At 40.8% G+C, this 27,893-nt stretch overlaps 1 protein-coding gene and 1 pseudogene across 7 annotated transcripts in view; one reads left to right on the top strand and one right to left on the bottom strand.

The window, feature by feature from the left end:
* NEK11 (NIMA related kinase 11) overlaps positions 1 to 27,893 on the bottom strand; it is a 235,215-nt gene that overhangs the window by 63,071 nt on the left and 144,251 nt on the right. For all 7 annotated transcript variants that reach the window (XM_072726830.1, XM_072726832.1, XM_026015522.2 and 4 more), the window contains one exon: positions 2,037 to 2,097. In XM_072726830.1, coding sequence (XP_072582931.1) covers positions 2,037 to 2,097 — 61 coding nt within the window. The remainder of the gene's footprint in view (positions 1 to 2,036; positions 2,098 to 27,893) is intronic.
* Positions 14,432 to 14,905, top strand: LOC112932509 (large ribosomal subunit protein mL42 pseudogene; annotated as a pseudogene).

Here is a 27,893-nt window from a genome sequence, read left to right as displayed (position 1 = left end):
AGCACCTCCCCATCATCTCAAAGTCTTGTAGCCTGCCCCTTAGCCGCTCTCTTCTCCTGCACACATCTTAGGCATGTAGCTTTCATCTTGTCCGTTTTCTAAATTGCTCACCACACATCCGTCTGCTTCCAAACTTCCCAAATGAGTGAACAGCTCTCAGCTGTCCCCATTTCCCCCGTTCCCTTTGTCCTATAAGTTGATACCAGCTTTGTTTCCTTTCTGTCACTTGAGGGGAGCTCCAGGCAGAGATAAATGCATTTTTTTATTCCGTGATTCTATTGCTTATTTTTATAAAAGCATACAGTCTAAAAGGGAATCTAGATATCATCTATTCAATTCAGTGTTAATTTCTTTTTTTTTGCAGTGGGACCTATCTTTTTCAGGACACAACCTGATGTATAAGTCTAATTTCTAAAACAGAGAAGAGTGAAACTATTTTTGGTTGAAGCTGGTAAAGGAGCAGGGTGTGCATCTCATTTCTTTCAAACATACTGTAAAATATCTGCTAAGGGCCTCCTCTGCACCAGACACTGTGTCAGACTCTGGAGAAACACAGATGAGCAGTGCAGATGCGGACTCTGTTCCCCAGCTACTCAGAGCCTTGTCCTTTCCTGGAGGCCCCCAAGGAACCCAGTTTCAAACTTACTGATCTAATCCAAGGTCCAGAGAAGAAAAGTGACTTGGCCAAAGGAAAGCCATCCTGGTCTTTTTTTTTTTTTAAGAATTTATTTATTCATGAAAGACACACACACAGAGAAAGAGAGGCAGAGACACAAGCAGAGAGAGAAGCAGGCTCCATGCAGGGAGCCCGATGCCGGACTCGATTTCTGGTCTCCAGGATCACACCCTGGGCCGAAGGCGGCGCTAAACCACTGAGCCACCTGGGCTGCCCCCCTCCTGGTATTCAAATCAATACCTGGGAGTTAAATGTACCCAGTGTTACTGATGTACACCTGAAGAGATCACCGGGTGATGATCAGGAGGAAAAAATCCAGGAGCTATGTTTGTTTATGACTGAGGCACCGCACACAGAGATGTGGAATAATGTACAAAATGCATAAAGCTCCTAATAAAATAGTGGTGAATGTTTGCGTACCTCAACACTTGATCTTCATTCCTGTCATTCCCTTTGAGGAGATTGCTTTTGGTCATGAAATTAAAAACTTTAAAAACCCACAAATTTCTTTTTTTTTTAAGATTTATTTATTTATTTATTTATTTATTTATTTATTTATTTATTCAGGAGAGACACAGAGAGAGGGGCAGAGAAATAGGCAGAGGGAGAAGCAGGCTCCCCGTGGGGAGCCCAATTCAGGACTTGATCCTAGGCCCCCGAGATCATGACCTGAGCCAAAGGCAGATGCTCAACCATTGAGCCACCCAGGTGCACCCCCCCTCCACAATCAAATTTCAAAGAAAAAAAATCTCAGATTGTTTCACTCAGGACCTGTAGGTATAGTCTCTGCTTTTCTACCCATGTCAGGTGTGACAATTTATCATTGATTGCTAGAAGTTTCCACAGTTGGGCTCTTCAGATTAAAGAGAAAGAAGGAAAAACTAAGACATAGGGTCTTATCCTTGAAGCACAGCAATTCCATGTATCGAGAATGACAATGCTAAAGAAATTTTAGCTTTGTTTTTCAGACCAAATCGCTTCCAGTGACTGCCCGACCTTCAGAGTGATGGTCTTTGCAGCTTGACTGAATACAATCTTTCTACAGGAAGAGTGAGGTAGGAGTTTCCTTTTCTGGGGAACCTGAAAAGCCTATTACTATGCACTGCCAGGCCACCGTTTGGTCACAACGGACCACTGAATTTCAACTATTTCATCCTTGGAGAGTAACGGTCACTTACAGTAATAAACTTCGAGTTGCCTGGCCCTGGGCCAGACTTTCAACTTCTGTGGGTCTGTTTCCTCCTGTATAAAGTGAAGAGGCTGGACTGAAATATCTGTTAGATTCCTTCCAAGCTTTCTTCTCAGATATTCTGTTAGCATCAGCAGATACCACTATATTTTGGAATTTGAAACAACTTACCTAGAGAGGTGCAACCCAGGACATTTTCCAAACACCTGACCAGTGCTTCGATATCGCTGTCCTGTCAAAACAAGAGAGATTTACTTCTGTGTACGACAGAACAATATTTATAGACATAGAAAAATGTTCTTGCCACATTTAGGCAAAATAAAGCCAAAAAAACTGGTTGCAAAATTTTTTGACAGTACAATCCCATTAAAAAATTGTTTGCAGTTGAAGTGTAATTAACATACAGTGTTACATTGTCTCAAGTGTACACTATAGTGGCCCAACAGTTCCACACATGACTCAGGGCTCATCAAGTTAAGTGTACTCTTAATCCCTTTCACCTATTTCACCCATCCTCCCATTCACCTCCCTTCTGGCAACTACCAGTGTATTCTTTGTATTTAAGAGTCTTTTTTCAATCTCTTTTTTCATCTGTTCATTTGTTTTCTTTCTTAAATTATACATATGAGTGAAATCATGTGGTATTTGTCTTTTTCTGACTTTGTCTTTTTTTCACCTAGCATGATATCCACCAGAGCCAACCATGTTGTTGCAAATGGCAAGATTTCATTCCTTTTGATGGCTGAGTAATATTCTATTATATATATTACCACATCTTTATTCATCTATCGATGGATACTTGGGCTGCTTCAATATCTTGGCTATTGTAAGTAATGTTGCAATAAACATAAGGGTGCATATATATCTTTTCAATGTTTTTGTTTTCTTTGGGTAAATACCCAGGAGTGGAATTACTGAATTTTATGGTAGTTCTATTTTTATTTTTTTGAGGAAACTCCATACTGTTTTCCACAGTGGTTGCACCAATTTGCATTCCCACCAGTGGTGCATGAGGACTCTCTTCTCCATATCCTCACCAATATTTGTTATGTCTTGTGTTTTTTATTTTATAGCTGTTCTGACAGGTATAAAGTAATATCTCATTGTGGTTTTGATTTGCATTTCTCTGGTGATTCATGATTTTGAGCATCTTTTTATGTTGGCCATTTGTATATCTGTTTTTGAAAAACTGTCTATTCAGGTCCTCTGCCCATTTTTTAAAAATTGGATTATTATTTTTTTGGTGTTGAGTTGTATAATTTCTTTATATATTTTGTTTTTTTTTTCTTTATATATTTTGGCTATTAATCCCTTACTGGATATGTCATTTGCAAAGATCTCCTCCCATTCGGCAGGTTGCTTTTTTGTTTTGTTGATGGTTTCTTTCACTGTGCAAAAACTTTTTATCTTAGTATTGTATGATCCAATTTTTTAAAAGAAAAATATCTCAATATGTTTGCCTATATCTCACTCTCTCCATCTCTGTCAATCTATAGATCTATTCCTCCATCTCTCTGATGGGAAGAACAGACTCTGAAAATGTTGATGGTGGTATAAAGTAAGATTACGGATGATCTTTATTTTCTCCTTTGTGTGCTTACATCTTTTCTAAATTTTCTATAATAAATATTATTTAATTTACAAAGTAGCAAATGCTACTTAGAATGCGGAAAGGGTTTTATTCAATCTGTAATCCATTCAATACATCAAAAATCAAGTAAATATTCTTTTTGTAGGAAATATCTCTACCAGCTTTTCTTTGGAAATGTATGGTCTTCTAGGGGTCATAAATCTAAGAACTGCACTTCTTATTTACCTTAACCCTCAGTAAGAGTCAAGTACCCTCTTGAGAGCTGAGGGAATCCCAGAACTGTATTTGGCAACAAATATTGTCTTTACTACAAAAGAAATATCTGTCCTGAATCCAAGAGGCTGAAAATATCCACAATAGCATCATAATGACCTGGGAAAATGGAACCACTTAATTATTTTCAGGTTTGTGGCTATACTGAGGGAAATCAGTAGTTTGTGGCTCACCTGCTCCATTTCAAAACAAGCAACACATTTCATATTGAAGTAATTGTGAATTTTAGAAAAATGCATTGTAGTATAATAGACTACTCTAAAACATTACATAAATGTGTTGTTTCATAATATAACATCTAGTTGGGGTTTGAGCAGCCACTTTTTATGCATGTGGTGAAACCCAGCATCATTTCATGTTCTGATGTATAAAAGAGGCAATGATGAAGAAGGTTATGGCTGGTTAATGCTAGTCAATGAGGCCAAAGCATTAACTGAAGACCCTGGTATCCAGTCCAGGTATAGGGAGGCAGGGAGATTTAGAAGAGGGAAAAACAAATCCTTTCCTTCTTCTGTACCTTTGTGATCTCCAAACTTAGCAGGACAGCTTTGACATAGAGGAACCCAGCAGAGACATCCTCTGTTAGAGGAAAAGCAAAGCAGACATTGGCATACACAGGTGATGACACCAACCTGACAAGCTTAGATTGTAAGCCTTGCTCCTCTACTAAGTGTCCTGGCCTGGGCCAAGTGGTTTGACTTCCCAGGCCTTAGTTTCTGTATCTGTTAAACTAAGGGGTTGAATTTGATGATGGTTAAGGGACCTTCTAGCTCTAGAACCTGGTTCTTCCAGCAAAGAGTTAGATGGACATGACTGTGTGGATTGTTTTCCAATATAGCTACAGCAAACCTTCCCATTCCTTTGTTCCTAGACCATTCCTCATATCAAACTTAGACTCTCTCTTCCCATCTCTTAAGCTGGCCCTGACTTGCTCTGGGCCTCAAAATGTGGCAGAAGTGATGTTTTGTGACTTTTATTAGTAGGCCTTAGGAGGCCATGTAGCTTCCATTATTACTCTCTTGGAAGCCAGCAACAATGTAAAGAATTCCAGGCTGGTGGAATATATACTGGTGATATATTATGGTGAGATGCCCTGCAGCATGAGAGGCCTTGTGAAGGGAAACAGAGGCTCCCAACCAACAGCCAGCATCAATTGTCAGACATACACGTGAGGCCACCTGGGACCCCCAAGCTGAGCTCCCAGCAAAAGGCAGCCACATGTATAAACAATATACATGGAACAGAAGAACTGTCTAGTGAGCCCAGGCAACCTACCTAGAGTCACAAGAGACAATAAGTCATTGTTTTAAGCCATTAAGTTTTGGAGCATTTTGTTACACAGTAAAAGATGACTGAGACACGAAACTAAGATGGCTAAGTATTTTACAATTTTTAGGTCTCCAGCACCCAGCATGGACCCAGGAGCCTGACGAATGCTAAATGCTCACCTGTGCAGGTCTCTTCCAGCTTCTGTGATTTGCACGGAAGTGAAACAACAATGGCATTAACTCTTTAGATCACAGTCTACCCCTAGTTGTACAGTAGGGTTCTCCCCACTCAAAGTACCTCCTTACTGGGAAAGTAGAGGAAAGAACATACTACTTCTTAATTCTGTAGCCTCGGTCAAATTGGTTAACCTTTCCCAACATCATTTTCCTTCACTGTAAAATGAGGAGAATAATGTCCTCTATCCCACACAGGGCTCTTATAAAAAGCAAATGAAATAATAAAAAGCCTTTTGTGGAGGGTATGACTTTGTTGGAAATACCCAGTGGGTGGAAGAGATAGAACAGGGTAGAACAGGATGGGATGGGAAAGGGACGGAGATATAAAAGATTAAAAAGTCCCTATCACTGTATCTGCCACAGAATATAGACATTTGCAATAAGTATTTGAGTGGAGTCAAGCAACAAAACAGCAAGGACCCAAGTCAGGGTGTAGAAGGTATCTGGATGGCTTGGACATACCAGTTATATCTTTCTAACATAGAGGATAGGGAACCCTATAGAAGTCTGTGGGAAATAATTCTAATCCAATTGAATGAATGAATGAATGAATGAATGAATGAATAGATGGATGGATGGATAGACGAATACTAACTTTTACTGAGATCTTAATATGTGCTGTTGTTCCACCACCTTACATGTATTAATTCATTTAAATGCAACTAAGTGGTGCTATTTTTCTCCCTATTTAACAGTTGTGAAAACTGAGGCACAGGTAGATTCCATAATGTGACTAGGTTCATGCAGCTAGTAAGAGGTAGAACACATGGTATTCTCCAGAGCCTGAATTCTTCTTAGTCACTAGTATACACATACATATAGTAGAAGGCAGGCCTCTAAACCCAAGCAGAGTTTCACAATATTACTGGAGGAACCAGGGTACAATCTCATGAAAGAGACTCAAAAACAATTCTTTGCTGAGATATATATACAGTATAATGCAGCCTGGGGACAAGATGCAGCGGAGGAGTGAGTTCTTCATCAATGGGTTCCAACTCCAGGTCCTAAGAGAACTTTAAGTAAAACATCAGTTCTCTGTCTAAATATGGCTTCCAGGGGGAAATCCCTGGGTGGCTCAGCAGTTTGGTGCCTGCCTTTGGCCCAGGGAGTGGTCCTGGAATCCTGGGATCGAGTCCCATGTCAGGCTCCCTGCATGGAGCCTGCTTCTCCCTCTGCCTGTGTCTCTGCCTCTCTCTCTCTCTCCCGCTCTGTGTGTGTGTGTATGTGTGTGTGTGTGTGTCTCATGAATGAATAGATAAAATCTTTAAAATAAAATAAAATAAAATAAAAATAAATATGGCTTCCAAAAGAGGGTTGTGCATTCCCTTAGTGGAGTAAGCAACAGTCATGGGCCACGTGGGAACTTGAGACCTCTGCCAACTTCCCTTCTTGCCCTGAAGACTGTGGCCTCAGAAGTCATGGACAATGACTAAGCTCAACTTACATCACCGACAAAGGACAAGTCACTTTCTGTCTCTAAGCTGCAGATGAGGGCTTTAAGACCAAAACTCCAACTGTACCCACTGAACACTTTTTAAACTTTTGAAATGTCAGACTCACAGGAAAGTTGCAAAAGCAGTACAAAATTCCCATATATCCTTCACCTTGATGTCAACCTTGATGTTTACATGCCCATTCCCCCATCTATTTATACACACCGAGGTTTTCCACCTTAGTGCCAATGAAGTTCTGGGCCAGGTAATTCTACTAGTATATTGCACGATGCTTAGCAGCATTCTTGGCTTCAACTCACCAGATGCCAATAAGACATTCCTATCATCCCTCCCTCAACCCTAGGAAGTAGAAACCAAAAACGTCACCAGGTACTGCCAAATGTCTCCCAAGGGGCAAAAATCTCCCTTGATTGAGACTAGTTGATCTACATATAACTATATCCCCAGATACATATTTTTTCTACTGGTTAAATTTGGATCAATTTGGTGATCAAAATAAATGACACTAATGATTAATAAGCCACAGAATTAAATAAAATCCAACTGTTACTTTTTAACATTTAAATGAAACTTTGTCTTTTGAAAAAGAGACAATTCATTATAAAGATCAGGTTCTCCTTTATTTTTACATTAAATAATTTAGAAAAGGAGTTAAAGAGCTTGTCTCACTGTGTTGCAACTTCATTTAGCAATAAACTCATTCCTTGTGTTCCAGCAATTATTATTTAATTGAACATAAAGGACCCCAGTAGAAATATACTCACCCCCAGGAGAAAGGAAGAAAAATGGAAATGAATACCATGTCTTTCTAAAGATGTTTCCCAGTACTTTAGCAAGAAGTTCAATCATGGAAAACATCTCTCAGGAGCATATTATGGCTGGTAAAATGTGGGGATTATTCTGTTGATTGGAACCTGTGCATTTCCTCTCTGTTTCACAATTTAAATTGATCTCTGCCAGAGCTAAGTGAACTAAGAGAGCAACCACATCCAGATAGAAGCTAAATTGCAGTGCCACCAGTCTGCACTCATTTCAGCCAAGTGCCAGGAAGCCGAATTTCAAATGCTGTGAAGATAACATAATTGTTCTTTTGCTGATGAATTCAGAAGCTCTTTAAGCCTCCTTCCCCCATAACCAATTCCTCCATAACAGGAACAGGTCTTCAAGGCATGAGGAACATCTGGTAAGATTTAGTTCTGGAAAACTGTCCCACAGATTCAAGTTTGGTCAAACACCCAGGTTTTTTCCAGAAACAGATGCAGTAATTTGGCTAATGAATTCAAAATTGCTCCTAAGGGGGATAAGGTAGCTATTTTGAAAAGGTGAAAGATTTAGTTCACACACACACAAAACTGTCACTTGATTACTCAGTTGTATTCTATTCAGGAAACATTTACTGAATGCTAGTTATGCACCAATGTATAGAAAGATGAGGGAGACAGATGCAGCCTTACTTAGCCCACCATTTGGGGACAGACCATCCATTTCCATAGATGGGAGGGAAGAGAGCACATGAACAGAGGCTGGGAGGGATGATCTTGTGTTCTACCGTATCCCAGACTAGCCTTTCAGCAGTAACCTCCTTCATTATTTCTCCTGCAATGCATGCTGTCTGCCATCAGGTGGCTAGTAGGATCACAGAAGCCAAACTGGGAAACCAGTACCAAGGCCCTTCTTTTCTATTAAAAAAGAGCCACGCATTAAAAGTAAACAAGTAAAAATCCAACAGTTACCCTAGCTCAAGCCACCATCAATCATCTCTTGCCTCCTTACTTCTCTGCTTCCACTGTGGCATTGCTTTAATCCATTTCCTTTATAAAAGCCACACTTTGTTGCTGTGCATGGAATACAACCCAGAGCCCTGTGGATGGAATGAAATCCAGTCATGGCTTGCCACGTCTAGTGTGATCCAGTTCCTTTTGATTTTTCTAATCTCGCCTCTTTCCACTTGCTCTTCTGTGCACCTTGCTTCAGCCACGTTGCTCTCTTCTCTTCAAATGCACCAGGATCTTTTGCACCTTGGGGCCTTTCTCATTGGCTGAGAATGCGTTGGCCTCACATATATATTCAAGTGACTGCCTTCCTCATCCTTCAGATCTCCACGTTCTGTCACCTGCTCAGAGGTCCTCTGAGCATCTATCTAAATTACGTTTCCATCACCACTTTAGTCAACCCTATCGCAGTGCCGTTTCTTTTGATTGATTCACTTATCCAAAGATAAAATTAATGTTTTGTTCATTATTGTGAGCTCCATGAGTGCAGGACCATGCCTGCTGAGTAATTATTAGCTCAGAGGTGGGCACACAGGAAGCAACCAATAAACCTTTTTTGAATATGCTGATGAAAGGAAAGCCACCCAAAGCAACAAACAAAATATTCCTGTTCCTAACTCACCATGCAGGTTTTATTTAAATTCAGAGCTTCTCAGTCCAGTGCAAACTTCGAATGCATTTTCCCCATTCAATTCTTTCAGAGGCTTTTATTTACAGAGCTTCCTATTGAGCCATCTGATGGTGCATCTTCTGCTTCACTCTTTATTTTCCTTGGCTTCTTCTTTTTTTTTTTTTTTTTTTTAAGATTTTCTTTATTTATTCATGAGAGACACACAGAGGCAGAGAGGGAGAAGCAGGCTCCATGCAGGGAGCTTGACATGGGATTCGATCCCAGGTCTCTAGGATCACACCCTGGGCTGATGGTGGTGCTAAATCACTGAGTCACCCAGGCTGCCTGGCTCTCAGATGTTCTATCGTATGGCTATTTTCTGACTCTTTCTGAGCTGACCTCAGAGACAGATATGACCCACAGGCTACCCCTAACTGGAACTTCCTTTGGTGAAATCCCTCTCAGGAGCCTCTGGGAAACTTTCTGTTGTTATCTTCCAAATGTCCCAAAATGAGGAATGTGCTCTCAAAAGATGACCTCACTATGGGCTGAAGTCCTGCTACAAGTTCTCCCTCCCTGTGACCACTGCAGGGTACACACCACTAGGCACTGTGAGATGTGCAACTATTGAGAGATAAAAGCCTCAGGTGAAGCATGTGAATGTCAGGTTTAGAATTTCTCATTCTAAATTTAGCTTTTTGCTCATTAGTCCCTCAGGCCTTCCTTGCCTCGTAGTCAGTCCTTCCTGGGCCTGGTTTACTATTCTTCCCAATTCCACATTCTAGCACGCCCCAGGATATTTGTCTGATAGATCCTATGGCCCATAAGGAATAGGACCCTTTACTATCTGGGTCACAGATTTATCTACCTTGGCTTCAACAAAACTATACCATATGTCTGTGGTATCTTGGAGATTCATAACCTTCATGAACACATTGAAAGCTCTGAAAAGCCTTCTAGTAAAGATCTAAAACACTGTTTAACATAGTTTTTCCCAAACCTAATTGCCTGTGAAACCCAGTTCATTCTGTGGAAGTCCCAGGAACATTCTTTGGGAAAGCCTCATGTGGACTAATACATTAACCGAGCTTCCTGTCCCATTCACTCTACTCTAGGATCCCCAGGTGTCTTTACTGGATTTAGTCCTGGGACATCTGTAAGCTCCCTGTCCTTACTCTTGTTCAAGTAAACATTTTCTACTATGAGAACCTCTATCCTAATACACATAAGTTCCTCTCATTGGAAGAAAGATTGCTTTAGTATCCTTAGATCTAAAATGCCTTTAACTTTTCAATTAAAACATTTCCTTAGTTGTTTCTTTGAGATTAAAAAATAATGCTATTTTCCCACCATTGCCCTCAAGTCACTTTACTGAAAATAACTAGCAAGTATGAGCGTTTCAGCGAAAAGATATTTACATGTAGTTATTTATATCCTACTACTCCACATTAGAACCATGATTTTTCTTTTAAAGATTTTATTTATTTATTCATGAGAGACACACACAGAGAGAGAGAGAGAGGCAGAGACACAGGCAGAGGGAGAAGCAGGCTCGTGCAGGGAGCCTGACATGGGACCCGATCCCTGGACTCCAGGATCACACCCTGGGCTGAAGGCGGCACTAAACCGCTGAGCCACCCTGGCTGCCCAAACCATGATGTTTTAGATTCTGGAGCAACTTCTAAAAAGATGGATGGAGCATGGTTTTGTTTTTTTCTTTGCAAAGGTTAACTGAAAGAGTTTTTATACTTTAGCCTTGCAGACATAGGTCACAGTTACCCAAAAGGATTTTAGGATGAAACTGGGAAAGTATTTTTGGAATCAATAACACATTTGGTGATAGCAGACCTGTACCAAACCCTGTGTTAAAAATTCAGTGTGCTTCAATGAATTTCTCAGTGTCCTTTTTTTTTTTTGAAATGGAAGTGTGGTCAACATATAATATTATATTAGTTTTGGGTGTACAACATCATGATTCAACATTTATATACATTACAAAGTGATCACCACAGTAAACTAGCTACCACCTCACTCTCCTTTTAATTGCTGAGCAATGAAAACAGTTAACATTGTATGGGGTGTTTTCTACTTCACACCTGTGATAGGGAGGCTTTCCAATCTTGTTTTGTATTCCTAGGTAGTGGAGCTCTTGGCCTGTTTCCAGTCACAGATCAGCTTTGGAGGTGAGGTATAGATACATAGTCCTCTTACCCAGCGACTCTCAAATTTTACTCTGTGTAGGAATCATCCAGGGATCTGGTTAAGAATGCAGAATCTGATTCAGCAGGTCTGCAGTAAGGTCAAGATTCTGCATTTTAACAAGTTCTCAACAGCTACTAATGCTGCTGGTCCATGGACCACAATTTCAAGAGCAAACTTTAGCAATAAGAATGATTGGTGCTAGACTACTTTAATGAGCCTGCCATGAAGATTGTACTAGAAAGATCTGTTTATCTTTAGAGAATTCTCATTTATTCAATTAGTGTGAATGTTACTTTAAGCTGGGAAGAATTTCTACAAGCACCTATTTTACTAACTCAGGATTTTTCAACTTCAGCACTAGTGACATGTTGGGCTGGGTAATTCTTGGTGTGGGGGGCCATTGTGTGTGTTGTAGGATGTTTGGCAGTATCCCTGGCCTTCACCTACTACCAATAGCCCCCCTCACCCAAGTTGTGACAATTAAACATGTCATTAGAAACTTCCAAATAGGGCAGCACTGGTGGGGCAGTGGTTTGGCACCGCCTGCAGCCCAGGGCATGATCCTGGAGACCCGGGATCTGGTCCCGCATCGGGCTTCCTGCATGGAGCCTGCTTCTCCCTCTGCCTGTGTCTCTGTCTCTCTTTGTGTTGTACATGAATAAATAAATAAAATCTTTTTTAAAAAAACTTCCAAATACTCCTAGAGGGCAAAATGCCCACTGTACTGACATGGAATCACTTGGCATCATGATATTTGTCGCGTTCTATTATAGATATGAGTTTATAGACTTCTAATTGATTGCAATGTATATGTATTCCACAACTCAGAAGTTATCTTCATGAAGAATCAAGGTAATTTCCAAGCAGGACTATTTAAGTATTAAGACTAAGACATTTCTGCTTCTCTGCATGGCTTCAAGAACATGATGTCTTTTCTTTGCTGAGCTTTACATTTAGAATAGTGGGATGTGTATGTCTTTTCTTTGCTGAGCTTTACATTTAGAATAGTGGGATGTGTATGTCCATATATGTGTGTGTGTCCATATATGTGTGTATGTGTGTAACTATAGAACTTACACAAAAACCATAGGTATTAATATATTAGATACTTTATACATAATACATGTCTGAAACAATAGCAAAATCTCCCCTTTACTCTTGTTTTCATTTAAGAAATATGTGAAGAACTTTGGTGTATACAGTACTAGATATGTTCATGATGAATTAGAGAGTGATAAAACTCAAAAGAATCACATTTATTATTGAAGTCTTCTGTGTCAGATACTTTAATATTTTGTATCTTGCATACACTGGAAATCAAAAGTTCAATTAAATGTTAGTTTTCAATAACACTCTTTTCATGTCCTGAAGACTCTCTCTGGGCCATAAAAACAAAAACAAAAATCCAACCACCTATAATTGCCAACCAATTCTGTTGCTTCCCTACTCAACTTACTATTGGTATAATTAGAGAATTCTGATTCCTGAAAAAACATAAAAATCTCCCAACCATAAAGAATTCAGTGGTGTATACATTAATAAAAGAGAGAATAAAAGCCAAACAATAAAAAAAAAAGCCAAACAATCTTGTCAATAGATGCAGAAAAAGCATTTAAGAAAATACAATGTCTATTCTTGATAAAAACCCTCAACAAAGTAGGGACAGATGAAACACATCTCAGCATCATAAATGCCATATATAAAAACCCCCACAGCCAATATCATCCTCAATGGGGAAAACTAAGAGGCTATGGTCAGGAACAAGACAAGGATGCCCACTCTCACCATTACTATTTAACATGGTACTGGAAGTCTTAGCCTCAGTAATCAGACAACAAAATGAAATTAAAGGCATCCAAATCAGTAAGGAAGAAGTCAAACTTTCCTACTTGTAGACAACATGATACTCTAATGTAGAAAACCCAAAAGACTCCACAAAAAAATTGTGGAACTCCTACATTAATTCAGCAAAGTTGGAGGATATAAAAATCAATGTTCAGAAATCTGTTGCATTTCTATACACCAATAACAAAGCAGCAGAAAAAGAAACTAAGGAATTGATACCATTTCCAATTGCACCAAAAACAAAAACATTTCTAGGAATAATCCTAACTAAAGTGGTACCTATAAAAGAACCTGAAGAGGACACAACAAAATGGAGTAGCATCCCATGCTCATGTATTGGAAGAACAAACATTGTTAAAATGTCTATACTACCTAAAAGCAATCTAAACATTTAATGCAACCCCTATCAAAATATCGCCAGCATTTTTCACAGAGCTAGAACAAATAATCCTAAAATTTTATAGAACCACAAAAGACCCCAAATAGCCAAAGCAATCCTGAAAAAGAAAAACGAAACTGGAGGCATCATGATCCCAGATTTCAGTCTATATTACAAAACTGTAATCATCAAGACAGTATGGTCCTGGCACAAAAACAGACACACTGATCAGTGGAACAAAATAGAGAACCCGGGAATGGACCCACAACTATATGCTCAGCTAATCTTTGACAAAGCAGAAAAGACCATCCGATGGAAAAAGTCTCTTCAACAAATGATGTTGGGAAAACTGGATAGCAACATGCAGAAGAATGAAATTAGACCATTTCCTTACACCATACACAAAAATAAACTCAAAATGGATGAAAGACGACAATGTGAAACAAAATCCTAGAGAACACAGGTAGAAGCCTCTTTGACCTCAGCAACTTCTTGCTAGACACATTGCTGGAGGCAAGGGAAACAAAAGCAAAAATGAGCTATTGCAACTTCATCAAGATAAAAAGGGTTTGCACGTTCTGGGACCCGGATTGAGGTAAAATGGAAGGATCGTGGTGCCGCTGACACAGGGATGAAAATAGTTACACGTGGAAGCAGAATTTAAAATCCATCTCTCAGGGATCCCTGGGTGGCACAGCAGTTTAGCGCCTGCCTTTGGCCCAGGGCGCGATCCTGGAGACCCGGGATCGAGTCCCACATCGGGCTCCCTGCATGGAGCCTGCTTCTCCCTCTGCCTATGTCTCTGCCTCCCTCTCTCTCTCTCTCTCTCTCTCTCTGTGTATGTGTGTGTGACTATCATGAATAAATAAATAAAATCTTTAAAAAAAATCCATCTCTCTTCAAATCATCTTTTATACCACCCAATAGCATCCTGATTCACCGTGGCATTGGCAGCAGTAAAATGGGCAATATCAAACAGAACTGTCTGGAAACATTTAATTCCAATTCAAAATGGAGCTTTATATTGTGTTTGTCATAAATCTACGTATTCTCCTCTACCAGATGACTATAATTGCAAAGTAGAGCTTTCTTTGACATCTGACGGCAGGACGATAGTATGCTACCACCCTTCTGTGGACATTCCATATGAGCATACAAAACCTATCCCTCGGCCAGATCCTGTGCATAATAATGAAGAAACACATGACCAAGTGCTGAAAACCAGACTAGAAGAAAAAAATGAACACTTTGAGCAAGGACTTATGATAGAACAACTTAGCAAAATGTTCTTTACTATTAAGCACCATTGGTATCCTTGTGGACAGTATCATAGACGTTGTAGGAAACTGGATCCTCCAAAAGACAGATGATACTGAGGTTTTCAGGAATCAAAAAGATGTTATCTTGTGTCTCATCAGCCATTTGAGAAATGCAATTGAGTATATTCACTAACATGCTATATAGCAAAATAATAATAAAATGTATTTTCATATGTTAAAAAAGGGGTTTGCACAGGAAAGAAACAATCAGCAAAACTAAAAGGCAATCTATGGAATTTTTGCAAATGACATATCTGATAAAAGGCTGGTCTCCAAAATCCATAAAGAATTTATCAAACTCAACACCCCAAAAAACAAATAATCCAGTTAAGAAATGGGCAGAGGACATGAATAGATACTTTTCCAAAGAAGACATATAGGTGGGCAACGACACATGAAAAGATGCTCAACATCACTCATCATCAGGGAACACAAATCAAAACCATGATGAGGTACCACCTCACAACTGTCAGAATGGCTAAAATCAACAACACAAGAAACAAAATGTGTTGGCGAGGATGCAGAGAAAGGGGAACCCTCTCACATTGTTGGTACGAATGGAAACTGGTACAGTCACTTTGAAGAACAGTATGGAGGTTCCTCAAAAAGGTAGAAATAGAACTGTCCTATGATCCAGCAATTGCACTACTCTGTATTTACCGAAAGGACACAAAAATACAGATTTGAAGGGGTACATGCACCTCAATGTTTATTGCAGCATTATCAACAATAGCCAAACTATGGAGAGAGTCCAAATATCCACTGACTGATGAATAGATAAAGAAGGTGTGGTGCACATATATACAGATGAACATATAGGAAGGGGGAAAAGAAAAGGAGAGAGAGAAACAAACCATAAAGGACTCTTAATGATAGAGAACAAACTGAGGGGATAGAGGGAGAAGGAGGAGGATGGGCTAGATGGGTGATGGGTATTAAGGAGGGTACTTGTGCTGAGCACCGAGTATTGTATGTAAGCAATGAATCACTGAATTCTACTCCTGAAACCAATATTGCAATATATACTAATGAAAATTTAACTTAAAAAGAAAGAGAGAAAGAGAGAGAGAGAATTCAGGCGTGTGGAAAAAAGTAGTTTTCCAATCTAGGAAGATTTTTCTCTGAGCATTATTTTATTCAAATCTAATACTGATAGACTCAATGAATCAAATTCTCAATAACATCTGGACATGGATACTCCATAACAGACCAGGGTAGTCACAATGTAGTTACAAGGTTTATACCAAACCAGAACTACGGAGCATCCTACATTTCATGTTAATTCCTAGAGGCAAGCCCCAAATACTGTCATTTGTGCATACCACAAACATTGGTTTGTTCCTTGGAATTCAAACTTTTATTTGAAAGTTGACAAGAAGCTATTTTGAAAATATAATCCAATAACTACACAACCATATTTCTACACCAATATTCCTGCTAGGAAAAGAAAAAGAATCTTAATTTATCATCTATATCACCTAGGACAGTTTCAGCTACAAGTAACCCAAAGCCTACATAAACTGGCTTAAACAAAGAGCTCCAGTATGTTCCTCTCCATGTACCCTCAGACCCCCTCCTCCCTGAGAAAATATATCCTCACACTTTTTGACCAGGATTGATTGCATGTTCTTCTTAAACCAATCCCTGGTGGAGTTTAATGGACAAACTGGCTGGAATGAATAGGATTTAAGATTTATCCAGATCAGGCAGCCCTAGTGGCTCAGCAGTTTAGCGCTGCTGTCAGCCCAGGGCGTGATCCTGGAGACCCAGGATCAAGTCCAACGTCGGGTTCCCTGCATGGAGCCTGCTTCCCTCTGCCTTTCTCTCTCTCTCTCTCTCTCTCTCTCTCTCTCTCCCTGTGTGTGTGTGTGTGTCTCATGAATAAATAAATAAAATCTTTAAAAAAAAAAAAGATTTATCCAGATCATGAGGGGATGCTGGCCACTGGCACAAAGTGGAGGCTCTGACAGAATGGACCAAGGGAGAGGGGCACAGCCTAGTGGTTAGGGGCATGAGCATTGGATAAAGCCTGATTGAGTTTACATCTGGCTTTGCCATTTGCCAGTTGTGTGTCTTGAGCACAGTACTTAACCTATTTTTTTTAAGATTTTACTTATTTATTCATGAGACACACACACACAGAGAGAGAGAGAGAGAGAGAGAAGCAGGCTCCATGCAGGGAGCCCGATGCGGGACTCGATCCCAGGTCTCCAGGATCACACCCTGGGCCAAAGGCAGGCGCTAAACCGCTGAGCCACCCAGGGATCCCTGGTACTTAAACTATTCATGCCTTCCATTCCCTAACTATAAAATGGGTTGTTAGGAGGAATAAATGTTAGCATCTCCAAAGTGCATAGATCCATGTCTGTGACATATTAACTGTAATATGTGTTTGTTAAACAAAATGCTCAAAAATGTTTGTTTGGTACATGACCAATATGCTCAGCAGCTTGGAACCCAGCTTAACTTTCTGCTCAAATTGTTGGAATGGATAATGCATTTGAAGAAATCTCTTTCTGAAGCAGTTTGTTTCTCAAGCTGTCGTTGACAGTCACTTATTCCCCTGAGGGAACAAAGCAACGAGAACCCACTCACAGAGAAGCCTAGTCCCATGAGGTTTGATGTCCAAAGTCTAAGGACACTTGACCTTTATCTGGATGAAGAAGATATTACAGAGAAAGGAGCCAGAGTGAGGCAAGGCAGAGAGGTAAAGACATTGTGTCCTTCACTCTTCCGTGTTTCATTTCCCCTGTGAATGTCTTCCTCTCATTCAATGAGAGATAAAGAACTGTAAGTTGGCTAAAAAAGAAACAAAGCACTTATTTAAGAGAAATGTTACATAAGTCTGAAACTTGAGAAGTTTCAATGTTCACTTACACAGCTTTCTTTGAAGCTATATATACGTATAGCTTTATATATATAATATATAAATATATATATGGATAAAGAGATCTAGCAGTGACATCAGTAAAATGGTAGCCAGTTCACAATATCGTGCCCTTTTTAGAATGAATTGTGAATGAATGAATGAATGAATGAATGAATGAATGGTAACTACCTGCCAGAGGACCTTACTTTCAGATGAGGGCTCAGTTTGGGTACCAATAGCCCTTAGCAATTGTACATCTATCTTTAGACATTCCCAAGAACCTCCCAGAGGGGGGTTCTTCTGCTTCCTGCCCCACACCTTGAGGTGGTGAAAACCCAACCATCTGTCTACATCTAGCAGCCTTAGCGCTGTCCTAGCAGGTGCGCAATGCTGACTCCCAAAGGCATATACGCAGAAGGCTGGACAGTTAGCAACCCAGACATAAACAGCTTCACAGCTAGGAAGTGTTTTATGTTTCCTGGGGCTGAAGGCTGCTCAGGATAAGTGGGAATGGATACTACATGGTGTGCTGCCAGGCCCGACACCATTTCTGTCTGTGGAACAATCCCAAGCAAAGATCTATAAACATATGGATAAAGTGGACATAAGCATCCATATAGCTGCAACCACAGAAAGGAGTTCAGCTAGGCTTCACCTAACTCAGACCACTGGGCACATCCTCCCACTCAAGCGTCCCTATGTCAATGGGTGTGAGGATGTGAAGGGGCTGATTTCTCTTACTTCTTGGGCACCTGTGTTGTCAGAGTCTCACAGGGTGAAACCAAACCATATGGAACCCTTTACCCCACTCATGCTCAGTCAATCTAGACTGACCATTTTTTCCCAAGACACCTTATTTGAGTGTACCCAGGACCTCCTTGAAGCTAAAAAGTCATGCACAGGCTATAAGGAGTCAAAGAAGGAGCCTCAATACAGGCTGACTTACAAGTGTCATTATATATGTATGAGTATCACATTTCTGGTATAGTTTTTTGGTAGTTTTTTTTTTTTTTTTTGTCTTCATGACATCGTTGATGGTGTATTATTTTTATCAGGTAAATTGCATGCAACGAAATGCCAGATTTTCAGTGTAAGATACCCATGTAGCCACCACCCCAAACAAGATAAAGAACACCTCTATCATCCCTGAAATTTACCCCAAGCCCCCTTCCAGCCAAACCCCACCTTCCACTGCCACTGTTATTCCTATTTCTACTGCCATGGATTCATTTTAAGACTTTATTTCACTTGCCCTTCACTGGATTAGCCTTGTACCTAAAATAAAATCCACTCTCCTTACAAGACCTTCATGATGTAGCTACCGCTGGCCTGACTTCTCCAAAAGCATCGATCCTCTTGCTTACTATGCAATTTCTCAAAGTTGCCAAGTCCTTTTATGACCCGAGCCTTCTTACACACCCTTCTCCCTCTATGAAATACTCCTCTCTCATTTCTGTTTCTTTACATCAAGGGGTTGGCTTTTTCCATCCTTCAGGTTATACCTGAAAAGTCCTCTTCTAGAAACTTCCTGATTCCTCTCTCAATTTGGTGTCCCCACCGCCCCTCCTAAAGCCCATTTCCTCCATCACTTCAACCTCTTCCTTTCCTCATTGCTCTAGATGTTTGCCTACTGGCTTATGGGCTGCCTGTACCACTAGACTATCCATGCAGGCATTCATTCATCCATTTATCTCACAATATATCTGCTCAGTATTTGCCCTGTGCTAAACACTGTTCAAGGTGCTTGGGAATACAGCAGTGATACAAACAGAATCTTTGCCCTACTATTCTAGTAGGGGAAGACAGGCCATAAATGAAGAAGCAAGTAAACAGTGGTAGGTCAGATGGTAATAAGGTCTATGGAGAAAATAAAGCAGGGAAAGGACACAAGACTTCTCAGGCCAGTAAGTGCTATTTTATCTAAGTACTCTGAGTCCTCCCCAATATGACAGCATATAAGCATAGACCTGAGGTAGAGAGGGAGCAAAATAATTTGTGTATCCAGAGGGGAGGGTATTCCAGGCTTTCTATGGCAGGAACATGCCTGGTGTATTCCAGAAACAGAAGACTGGATAGGAAGACTGGAAGGAGACTAATATGACTACAGTGGGGTGGGCGAGGGCAATTCTCACAGTGATGGAAGGGAGGGGCTCTTCCATGGGTGATGATGGGATGTTGCAAGGCCATTTTGAACAGACTCATGCCTTTTAGTCTGAGTGAGGTATGGCGGGGAGGGTAACTGGGAAACCAGTTAGAAGCTATTGCAATCATACACTGGGGAGGTGATGGTGGCTCTGGCAATTGGAATAGAGGTGCTAAGTAGTGATCATATTCTAAAGATCAAGTCAATAGGTTTTGCTTATGGATTGGAAGTGGAATGTGAGTGAAAGGTCGTGAGTCAAGGTTGACTCAGGAGGAGTTGATGTGGACCGGGGCTGGTGTGTATTCGTTCACTTTTGGACATGCTTAGTTTAGGATGTCTATTAGAAGTCCATATGACACCTATCCTCACTCCTGGGCAGATGGGGTATGTGAATCTGGAGTTATGGGGAGACAGAGCTGAAGAATGGGAAGAATGGAAGACACACATTTGGGAGTTGACAGTCTATGGATACTCTGTAAATACATGAGAATGGGTGAGATGTCCATGAAGATGGCATTGTGTCTGTTTTTCACTACCTTAAACCCAGCGCCTAGAACACTCAAATATGTGATAGATAATGTATGATCTAAGCAACAACCCACCCGTGTTCTTTCCCGCAAGCTGCTTTACTACACTACTGTACACTCTCCTTCAAACTATTCCCACTACATCCTGAAAAATGTCACTAAGTTACAGAAACCAAAACACCAAGGTGACCTTATCCACTTTCTACACGCTCAGAGAAGTACCTTTCACATCTCTCTTCAATCTCATTAGAAGGCAAGCCGTTGCTTATTTGCATTCATAATTCATAGGAAGACAGAGGGTGCCGTTTAGTACAAAGCCACAGGACAAAGCGGATGGTGCCTTGGTGGAGGCTGCCCTGAAATCAGTAAGCTGACGTCTTCACTCTTATCTCACTGCCAATGGTCACCTTCTGTCAAGGAAAAAAGGTCTCAGAGTGTGTGCAGTGATGGGAACACAGAGCCACATCTGCAAAACTCAAACTGCAAATAAGCCCCCAGGCTCCTGTAACACTAAACGCCTCTGTCACTGAATTTGGAGTCACTGATACGTGACTGTCAATGTGTCCACATTTCACTGCTAATGCCTTGTTTACTCTACATTATTAAAACCTCACTGCAGCTGTCTCTTATTAATGCCTAGGCCCGTGGCACGTCGGTATCCGTGAGGTTGCTTCTGGGTTTCAAAGACATTCACAGGTATCCTATACAGAGCTCTTAAGACATTTTGGATCGCAGTTTAGAAATGTAAAGGATGGAGAGAAGAGAAAAGAAAGCAGGGTCGTTGGGAGTGGCATCACAGTGCCCACCCAGGAACTTGGGCAATGAATTTTTCAGGAGCTGGGGTGGGTGGTACCTTTGCTGTGATCCATTTATCAAGTGGCAGCAGTGTGGGGAGGAGCCTGCCCCCAATCCACCCTTTCTCTCCTAAAAGCTCACTTGCTCTTGATGAACTATTTATCTCTTTTCATGACACATGCTCAGTAGTCTAGGGAAGAAAGTCCTGCAATTTAAGGAATGTTTATCAGTTCATGTTCCAAAAGGTAGCCCTTGTCATACACACTTCTTTACTGCACGTTACTATTTTTGACTCCAGCTCTAACTTTATTGCTATATGAATCCCACAGAGTACATAGAAAACATAGTCCTGTGTTTTCAACGTGATTTTAAATCATCTGATCATGTTCTCACACATTTTGGAACTGTCCCTGAGGTCCCTAGAATCTTCTTTTCCTCTCCTTTACGAGCTTCTACATTCAGTTCTACACGCACCCCAACTGTCTCCTAGTTGACAAGGAGTATCTGCTGGTTTGTATTCCAGCCCTGTCAATGGACTAGGTGACGTTGGTCAAATTAGTTATTCTTTCTTTCCATTTGGCACTTTCCCCTTTGTAAAGTGGGATGGGAAGATGTTAACCCTGTAAAGTACTTGTGAGTATAAAATGGGATAAGGCACATAAAGGCCTTAGTGTGGCACCTGACGTGCTGCAAGGCTAGCTCTGTTTTATTAAGAATGATGACTACTTTCTCTGGTATGACATGGACCACTTCCAGATTAGCAGTTATGTAGAAAGGACAGTACCTCCAACAATGTCCTAGATGTGTCACACTCCTTTCTTCCTAGACATCATGAAATGGTGTTCACTCTTTCCCCATGAATAAAATATTCAGAAAATAAAATTAATTTCTCTGTGTAACTGAATCACAGAATAGTGGGATGGGCCATGTGTTTGCAAGCGCTGTTTAGGAGAAGCCCCAAAGGTGCCATGCCAACTAGGCTTACCAACTTTACAAAACCAGCATACACTGTTCCACCACGTTCACCCCCAGCTCTAGGAGTAGCACAGCAGAGCACAGTGCAGGTTGCTCACTGTCCCTTTCCTGCCCCAGCTGCTGCAGATCTCTGCTCAGCTCCCAGCATAGACGTAGGGGAGGCTAGTGGAGGCTCCCACCCTCCAGACTGAAAGGAGTACACAGACTCTTTGCACTCCCACTAAGTTTTGCTTTGTCTTCATCCACCCTATCACCTTTTTTTTCCTCCATTCTTTGGGATTGGGGCGAAAAGTGTAGGTGTGATCTTCAATACAATAGTGGATCTGATTTAACAGATTTAGGGACTAGATCTACAAAGCCCACAGTGCCTATGTCCCACGGCAAGGTTTGCTGGTCCCTGTCTGACCAGCAATGCACTATGCTTTGGCTTGGACAAGAAATAGTAGAGAGGGATGGCAGGACAGCCATGATGGAAGTGAGAGCTGGAACAGGAATGAGAGTGGAAACTGTCTCATCAAAGTGACTCCTTTCAGCAACGCGACCTAGATCTACAGAAGGCCTGTTACCTGGAAGGGTGACACATGAGACTGCTGAGTTTCTCTAACTCCTCAACCAGGCTAGCTGCTTTCCAGCCTGGGACGAAGGCCGGGGGATGCTGATGGAGAGATGTTAAATAGTGGGGCTATTTACAGTGCTTCTTACAACTGATGACCTCTACGGTCAGTTCAAGACAAAAACTGCTTCCCCTCATGCATGAAGTTAAATTGATTAAGTCAGTGCATGCAAAATAGTAGTTAAATCAGCCCTACAATTTGGACTCAAGAGTTCTGGCATCTTCTATTAAAACAAATAAAAAGATAGCAGGAGGAGAGAATTCTGTATCCTATACCAGATGTGGGAGGCAGGCTCTTTTTTTGTTTCAATTTTCACAACTCAGCACTTCTCCAAGGCACGGTATAACTTTTGCTTTGTGCATAGATCAGTAATTCTGTTCAGTAGAACCAGGCTAGATAATGCAGTGGCCCTTCTGCTATCCCCTGGCATCTAATGTGTTTACCCAATCATCATGGAGGAGGGATTATAATTGCTATAGTTAAGCTGTTGTGCCAGGAAAATACTGTACAAAGAAGTGGCTAAAAGAGGTGTCAGATCTGCAGCTCTGCTACTTGCTAGCTGTGTGGCTACTTGCCAGCTGTGTTCCCTTCACTGAGCCTCAGTTTCCTCTTGTGCAAAGTGAGGAGATCACAACAGTCTCATCTTTCAAGGGACCTGAGTTTTAAAGTCAGTGCTTAATACAGTAACTAATGATAGACAAAAATAAGCTGTTTCCTTTTGAGCACCAAATGAAAGAACTGACTTGCACTTAGGAACTGCATTGTATGAAGAACATGTAGTTTTAAATACTATAAGTCTAGGGCAATCATTCAAAGCACCAAGAGGTTCTCAATCTGAGAGACACATGAGCCCTGAGAGGCAGTGCAGGATTCTGGATTTACAGCTTTCGGCTCTTTCTCCATCTGGGACATCTGCCTTTTGGTAAAATGTTAGGCAGAACTGACCTGAAATCACTAACTTACATTTTCTTCCTTTCTCTTGGCCCTTCTCTGCCCTTCCTCACTCTCACCTTCTCCCCTGTTTGAGTCCAGTCAGTTAAATTCCAGCTTGATGTAGTTCAACTAGAATACGTGCATCCAAGGGCCAACTTGTAAGAATTAAACGAAAGTGCCAGTAGCCGGGGGTGCACCATTTACATTTCTCTTCAAGAGCCAGCCTGCTGCCAGTGTAGGTGACTACCCCCAGCTACTGCCCCCTCAGGATCGGCTCACCCCTGGAAGCACCCAGCCAGGTGGAGTGTGGGGATACTAGAGCCAGGCCTTTCCTGCCCAGTTTGATCTCCTCTGATGGGCAAGGCAGGTTTTGCCCTGGGGCTCTCTTACCAGAGCTGTGAAGACTTTTTTAGAGCTGCCCTGCACCAGAGGATGTCATCTAGTCCTCCCTCTCCCTCCATCCTTGCCCTCAAAGATGTAGACCAGCATTGTGGTTTGAGGCTTTCCCCAATTATGTCTTGTCATCTGCTTCCCAGAGGACCTGGACTGACACAGTATATAAAAGTACATGGCATAGAATAAAGGTTCAGGGGACATTCGTTGTTATTGTTATAACAATTAGGATTTGATTAAACTAATGATTCTACTAACAGAAGACACTCAAAGGCACATATTCTCATGATGACCTGATCTAAGAGTCCTCGGTAGTTTCTTAGGTCTTCTCTAGCCTATATCCATTTCTCTGCTTCTGTGGCTCCATTCCAAGAAGATCATTCTGCTTTACCTCATGCCTCACTATGCAGAGAATTTCAAAACCACTAGAGGATTTGGTGAAAGCTTCAGAATTATTTGGTAAAATGGGCTTCCATAATCCTTCGTCGTGGCAAGAACAAACACCATGGTCCTAAGAGCCTTCTTAAAACAAGGATTGATGCAAGCCACACTCATTAAACAACAGAGCCTTTTCCGAAGGAGTTCTGTGTGAAGTCATTATGGTCTACCTAGCATGTGTATACCTGGTGCACACAGGACATTGATTAGTCTTGCAGAGGGAAGTGATGGTCAAGGCAGCAAGGGAAAAACATAAGGGTCTCTGAACATACTCATTAAACAGCAGCCCTAAAGCATGTCCATTAGAGCAAAAAAAAGTTTTCAGTGACAAGTCCCACAAATACTGTTGAAAACCCTGTTATGATGACAGCTATAAACTCCATTCTCCTGAGATCTAAGAGGCTGGTTCCAATTCAGTGACCAGAGACTTCATAGAGTAGCTATCAACAATATGATAATGGCTTGTGAAAAAGGTGTTGTTGATGCTTAACACAGCAGAGAAGCAACATACTATCAACAGCAATTAGGTGCTTAATAAAATCACTTTGGAGATGCTACTGCTGAAGATTGTCATGGGTGGGTACAAGGGACTCAGCAATCAATCCCAATGAAACCCATTGGACTGTTTGATGAAAGATTGTTTTTCTTTCATCAAACACAAACTGTGTAACTTTGATCTGATTACTCACATAAAAGCCATGGACACAGTGATAACTGAAGTAGACCCTGGACACGCTAGGGTCAAGGGTGAGACTGGGAAGAGGGAAGAAGAGGAAGATCCCAGTGACGGCTGAAGGTTTCACCCAATTCACAAAGCTGACACACTGGGTCTTGGCATGGAGTTCTGTAACTACAATTTTGTGTGTCACTAATAAAATAACCTAGGAAGGGAAGAGCAGAAACTCATCACAACCACACATTCACTGCCTTTAGGGAGGGGGAAATGATATCAAATTACTAGGAAAAACAAATGGGATTGTAGTTAACCTCTCTCTATTACTCAGTTGAGATTTCCACTCCTGTTTCTATTATGCCAAGTCCACTCTAGGTTGATACACCTTTTGTACTAGAAAGAAAACTGGCTTGAGAATGTGATAAACCTTGGCCTGTGCATGGTTCTGAGCCTTTCCTAGCTGGGTGGCCACTGGCAACCTACTTCTTGTGGAGACTCAGTTTCCTCATCTGGAAAATAGAAATAATAATAACTACCTGACAGAGTTTTGTGAGACAAAATACCAACATGGATGTGAGAAGCCTCAGCATCTTGTCCCAAAAGATTTAAAACCAATTTGCAAAGCATAGCCTATATCCATTTCTCTGCCCCTGCGGCACAATTCCAAAAAGATCACTCTGCTTTTTCTAACACTTTGCTGTGTAGAGAAAATTTCAGCTATCATATCGCATGTGACAGATGCATAACTCAGAGAGTAAAACTGCTGTCCTATATTTATCATTGGCCCTAAGAAATAAAAAGGAGGGATTTTTTTATACTATAGTTCTGAAACCTCACAGTAACATTAAAGAGTTTGGAAAGTAGCATTATAAACACACACACAAAAAAAATAGGATGCCTGGGTGGTTCAGTCAGTGGAGCATCTAATTCTTGGTTTTGACTCAAGTCATTATCTCAGGGTCGTGAGAGGGAGCACTGCATAGGGCTCTGCGCTCAGCAGGGAGTTTGCTTGAGATTCTCTCTCCTTCACACTCTTCCCCTCCCCTGGCTCATGTGTGTGCTCTCTCTAAAATACATAAATAAATCTTTTTTAAAACCCCACAAGATGGCTGGGTAACATCATCATCATAATAATAATTAATAACTCATTATTAATTACTTTATTAAATTCCAGACAGTATTTTAAACACCTTACATTGATTACTTCATTTAATCTCCAGACTGGGAGGTGTAAATCATTATCCTCCCATTTTACAGATTAGAGAAGTGAGGCACAGTGAAATTTAGTAACTTGCACAAGGTCACAGAACCTGGAAGTAACAAAGGCTAGTCTTGTACACAGGCATTTTGATTTCCAACCCTGTGTTCCTACAAGTATACTGAAGATGGGACTTCCAAAGTGGCTAGCAAAGTTCTATTTCCTGACCTGAGTGGCATTTGCTGTATATTTTATTCATGTGGTTTTCTGAATCAGTTTTAATCCATTAAAAAATAAAAAAGTAATAATCCTAGTAGGTCAAATTTTGCCACTTGATGCTTTGGGCAAAATGGATGTGTTTTGCAACCATAGGCACAGAATAATGGTTCTGTAGTATTGTAGTTGTCTATGGGGTGCCTGGCTGGCTTAGTCAGAAGAGCATGGTGTGATTCTCAGTCTCAGGGTTGTTAATTTGAGCCCCATGTTGGGTATAGAAATTACTTAAATAAATAAAACTTTAAAAATATTTGTCTCAGTTATTTAGAACAGTAACAGAGAAGGAAATGGAAATTATATTTTTAATGTGTCGTAGGAGGTGCTGTTGTTCATCCAAGTCCATTGGAAAATGGGGAAATGGTATAAGGAGAGCATTTTTATTTTGACATGCTGAATCACTCTCTGCCTTGACTGTATTTTTCTCAACATTTATTTGCTCTCTCTTCGTGTATTTGTCTCTTAATTTCTTTCTCCTTTTCTCTCATCATTTTTGCTTCTTAGTCTCATATCCATACCCTTCTAGTTCCCTTCTCCTTGCCTCTCTCTCCTTTTCTTTTTTCTCTCTCTCTTTTTCTTACACAGAACCTGAGAACATATATTATCAGTTTTATTTATTGACTCTTATGATGTATTGTTTAGTCTTCATTAAAAATTGTTGACTAGATTGTATACAAACTTCAATTAGTCCTCCTGAATTAAGTTTCCATTGACACAGGTACCCCTTGATTGACTTGTATTTTCCCAGCTTAATGGTTCCCAGTTAATTAAAAAGCTTTTTGTAACTTTAGAAAGTTTAGGACTGGAAAGGTTACCATGTTATGGCCTACAAAGAAAATTAAGTTTATGAGCATAAATTGCCCAAAGTAATCTGCTTTCTCCTTACATACCTCTTGCTTTTCTCCTCTCCTATAGCCACCCAACAGAGAAATCACATGCCAGGACTGTTTCTTAGACTATGACCCAGACAGGGTTTGGTCTTGCTATTGTTAAAGATATCTATAGCAAGGACATACATTCATAGACTCCAGCACTATGTAAGGATGGACCCACAAGGGCTGAGAGTGGCTGGAAAGATCATCTCCTAAGCCCAGGATCCCTGGGCCTCATCCCCAGAACTAATTTGTGCACTAGGACATGACTCAAAAAGCTGATTACCAGGCAGAAAAGTATATTTTTTAAAATCCCCTTCTCTCTCCTAAAGAGACACTGGAATTCTTTATTTAACAACTGTATATAGGATGCTC

Source organism: Vulpes vulpes, chromosome 11 (assembly GCF_048418805.1).
Source record: "Vulpes vulpes isolate BD-2025 chromosome 11, VulVul3, whole genome shotgun sequence".
NCBI lineage: Eukaryota > Metazoa > Chordata > Mammalia > Carnivora > Canidae > Vulpes > Vulpes vulpes.
The sequence above is the reverse complement of the archived record's forward strand: the minus strand, read 5'-3'. Positions and strand labels throughout refer to the sequence as shown.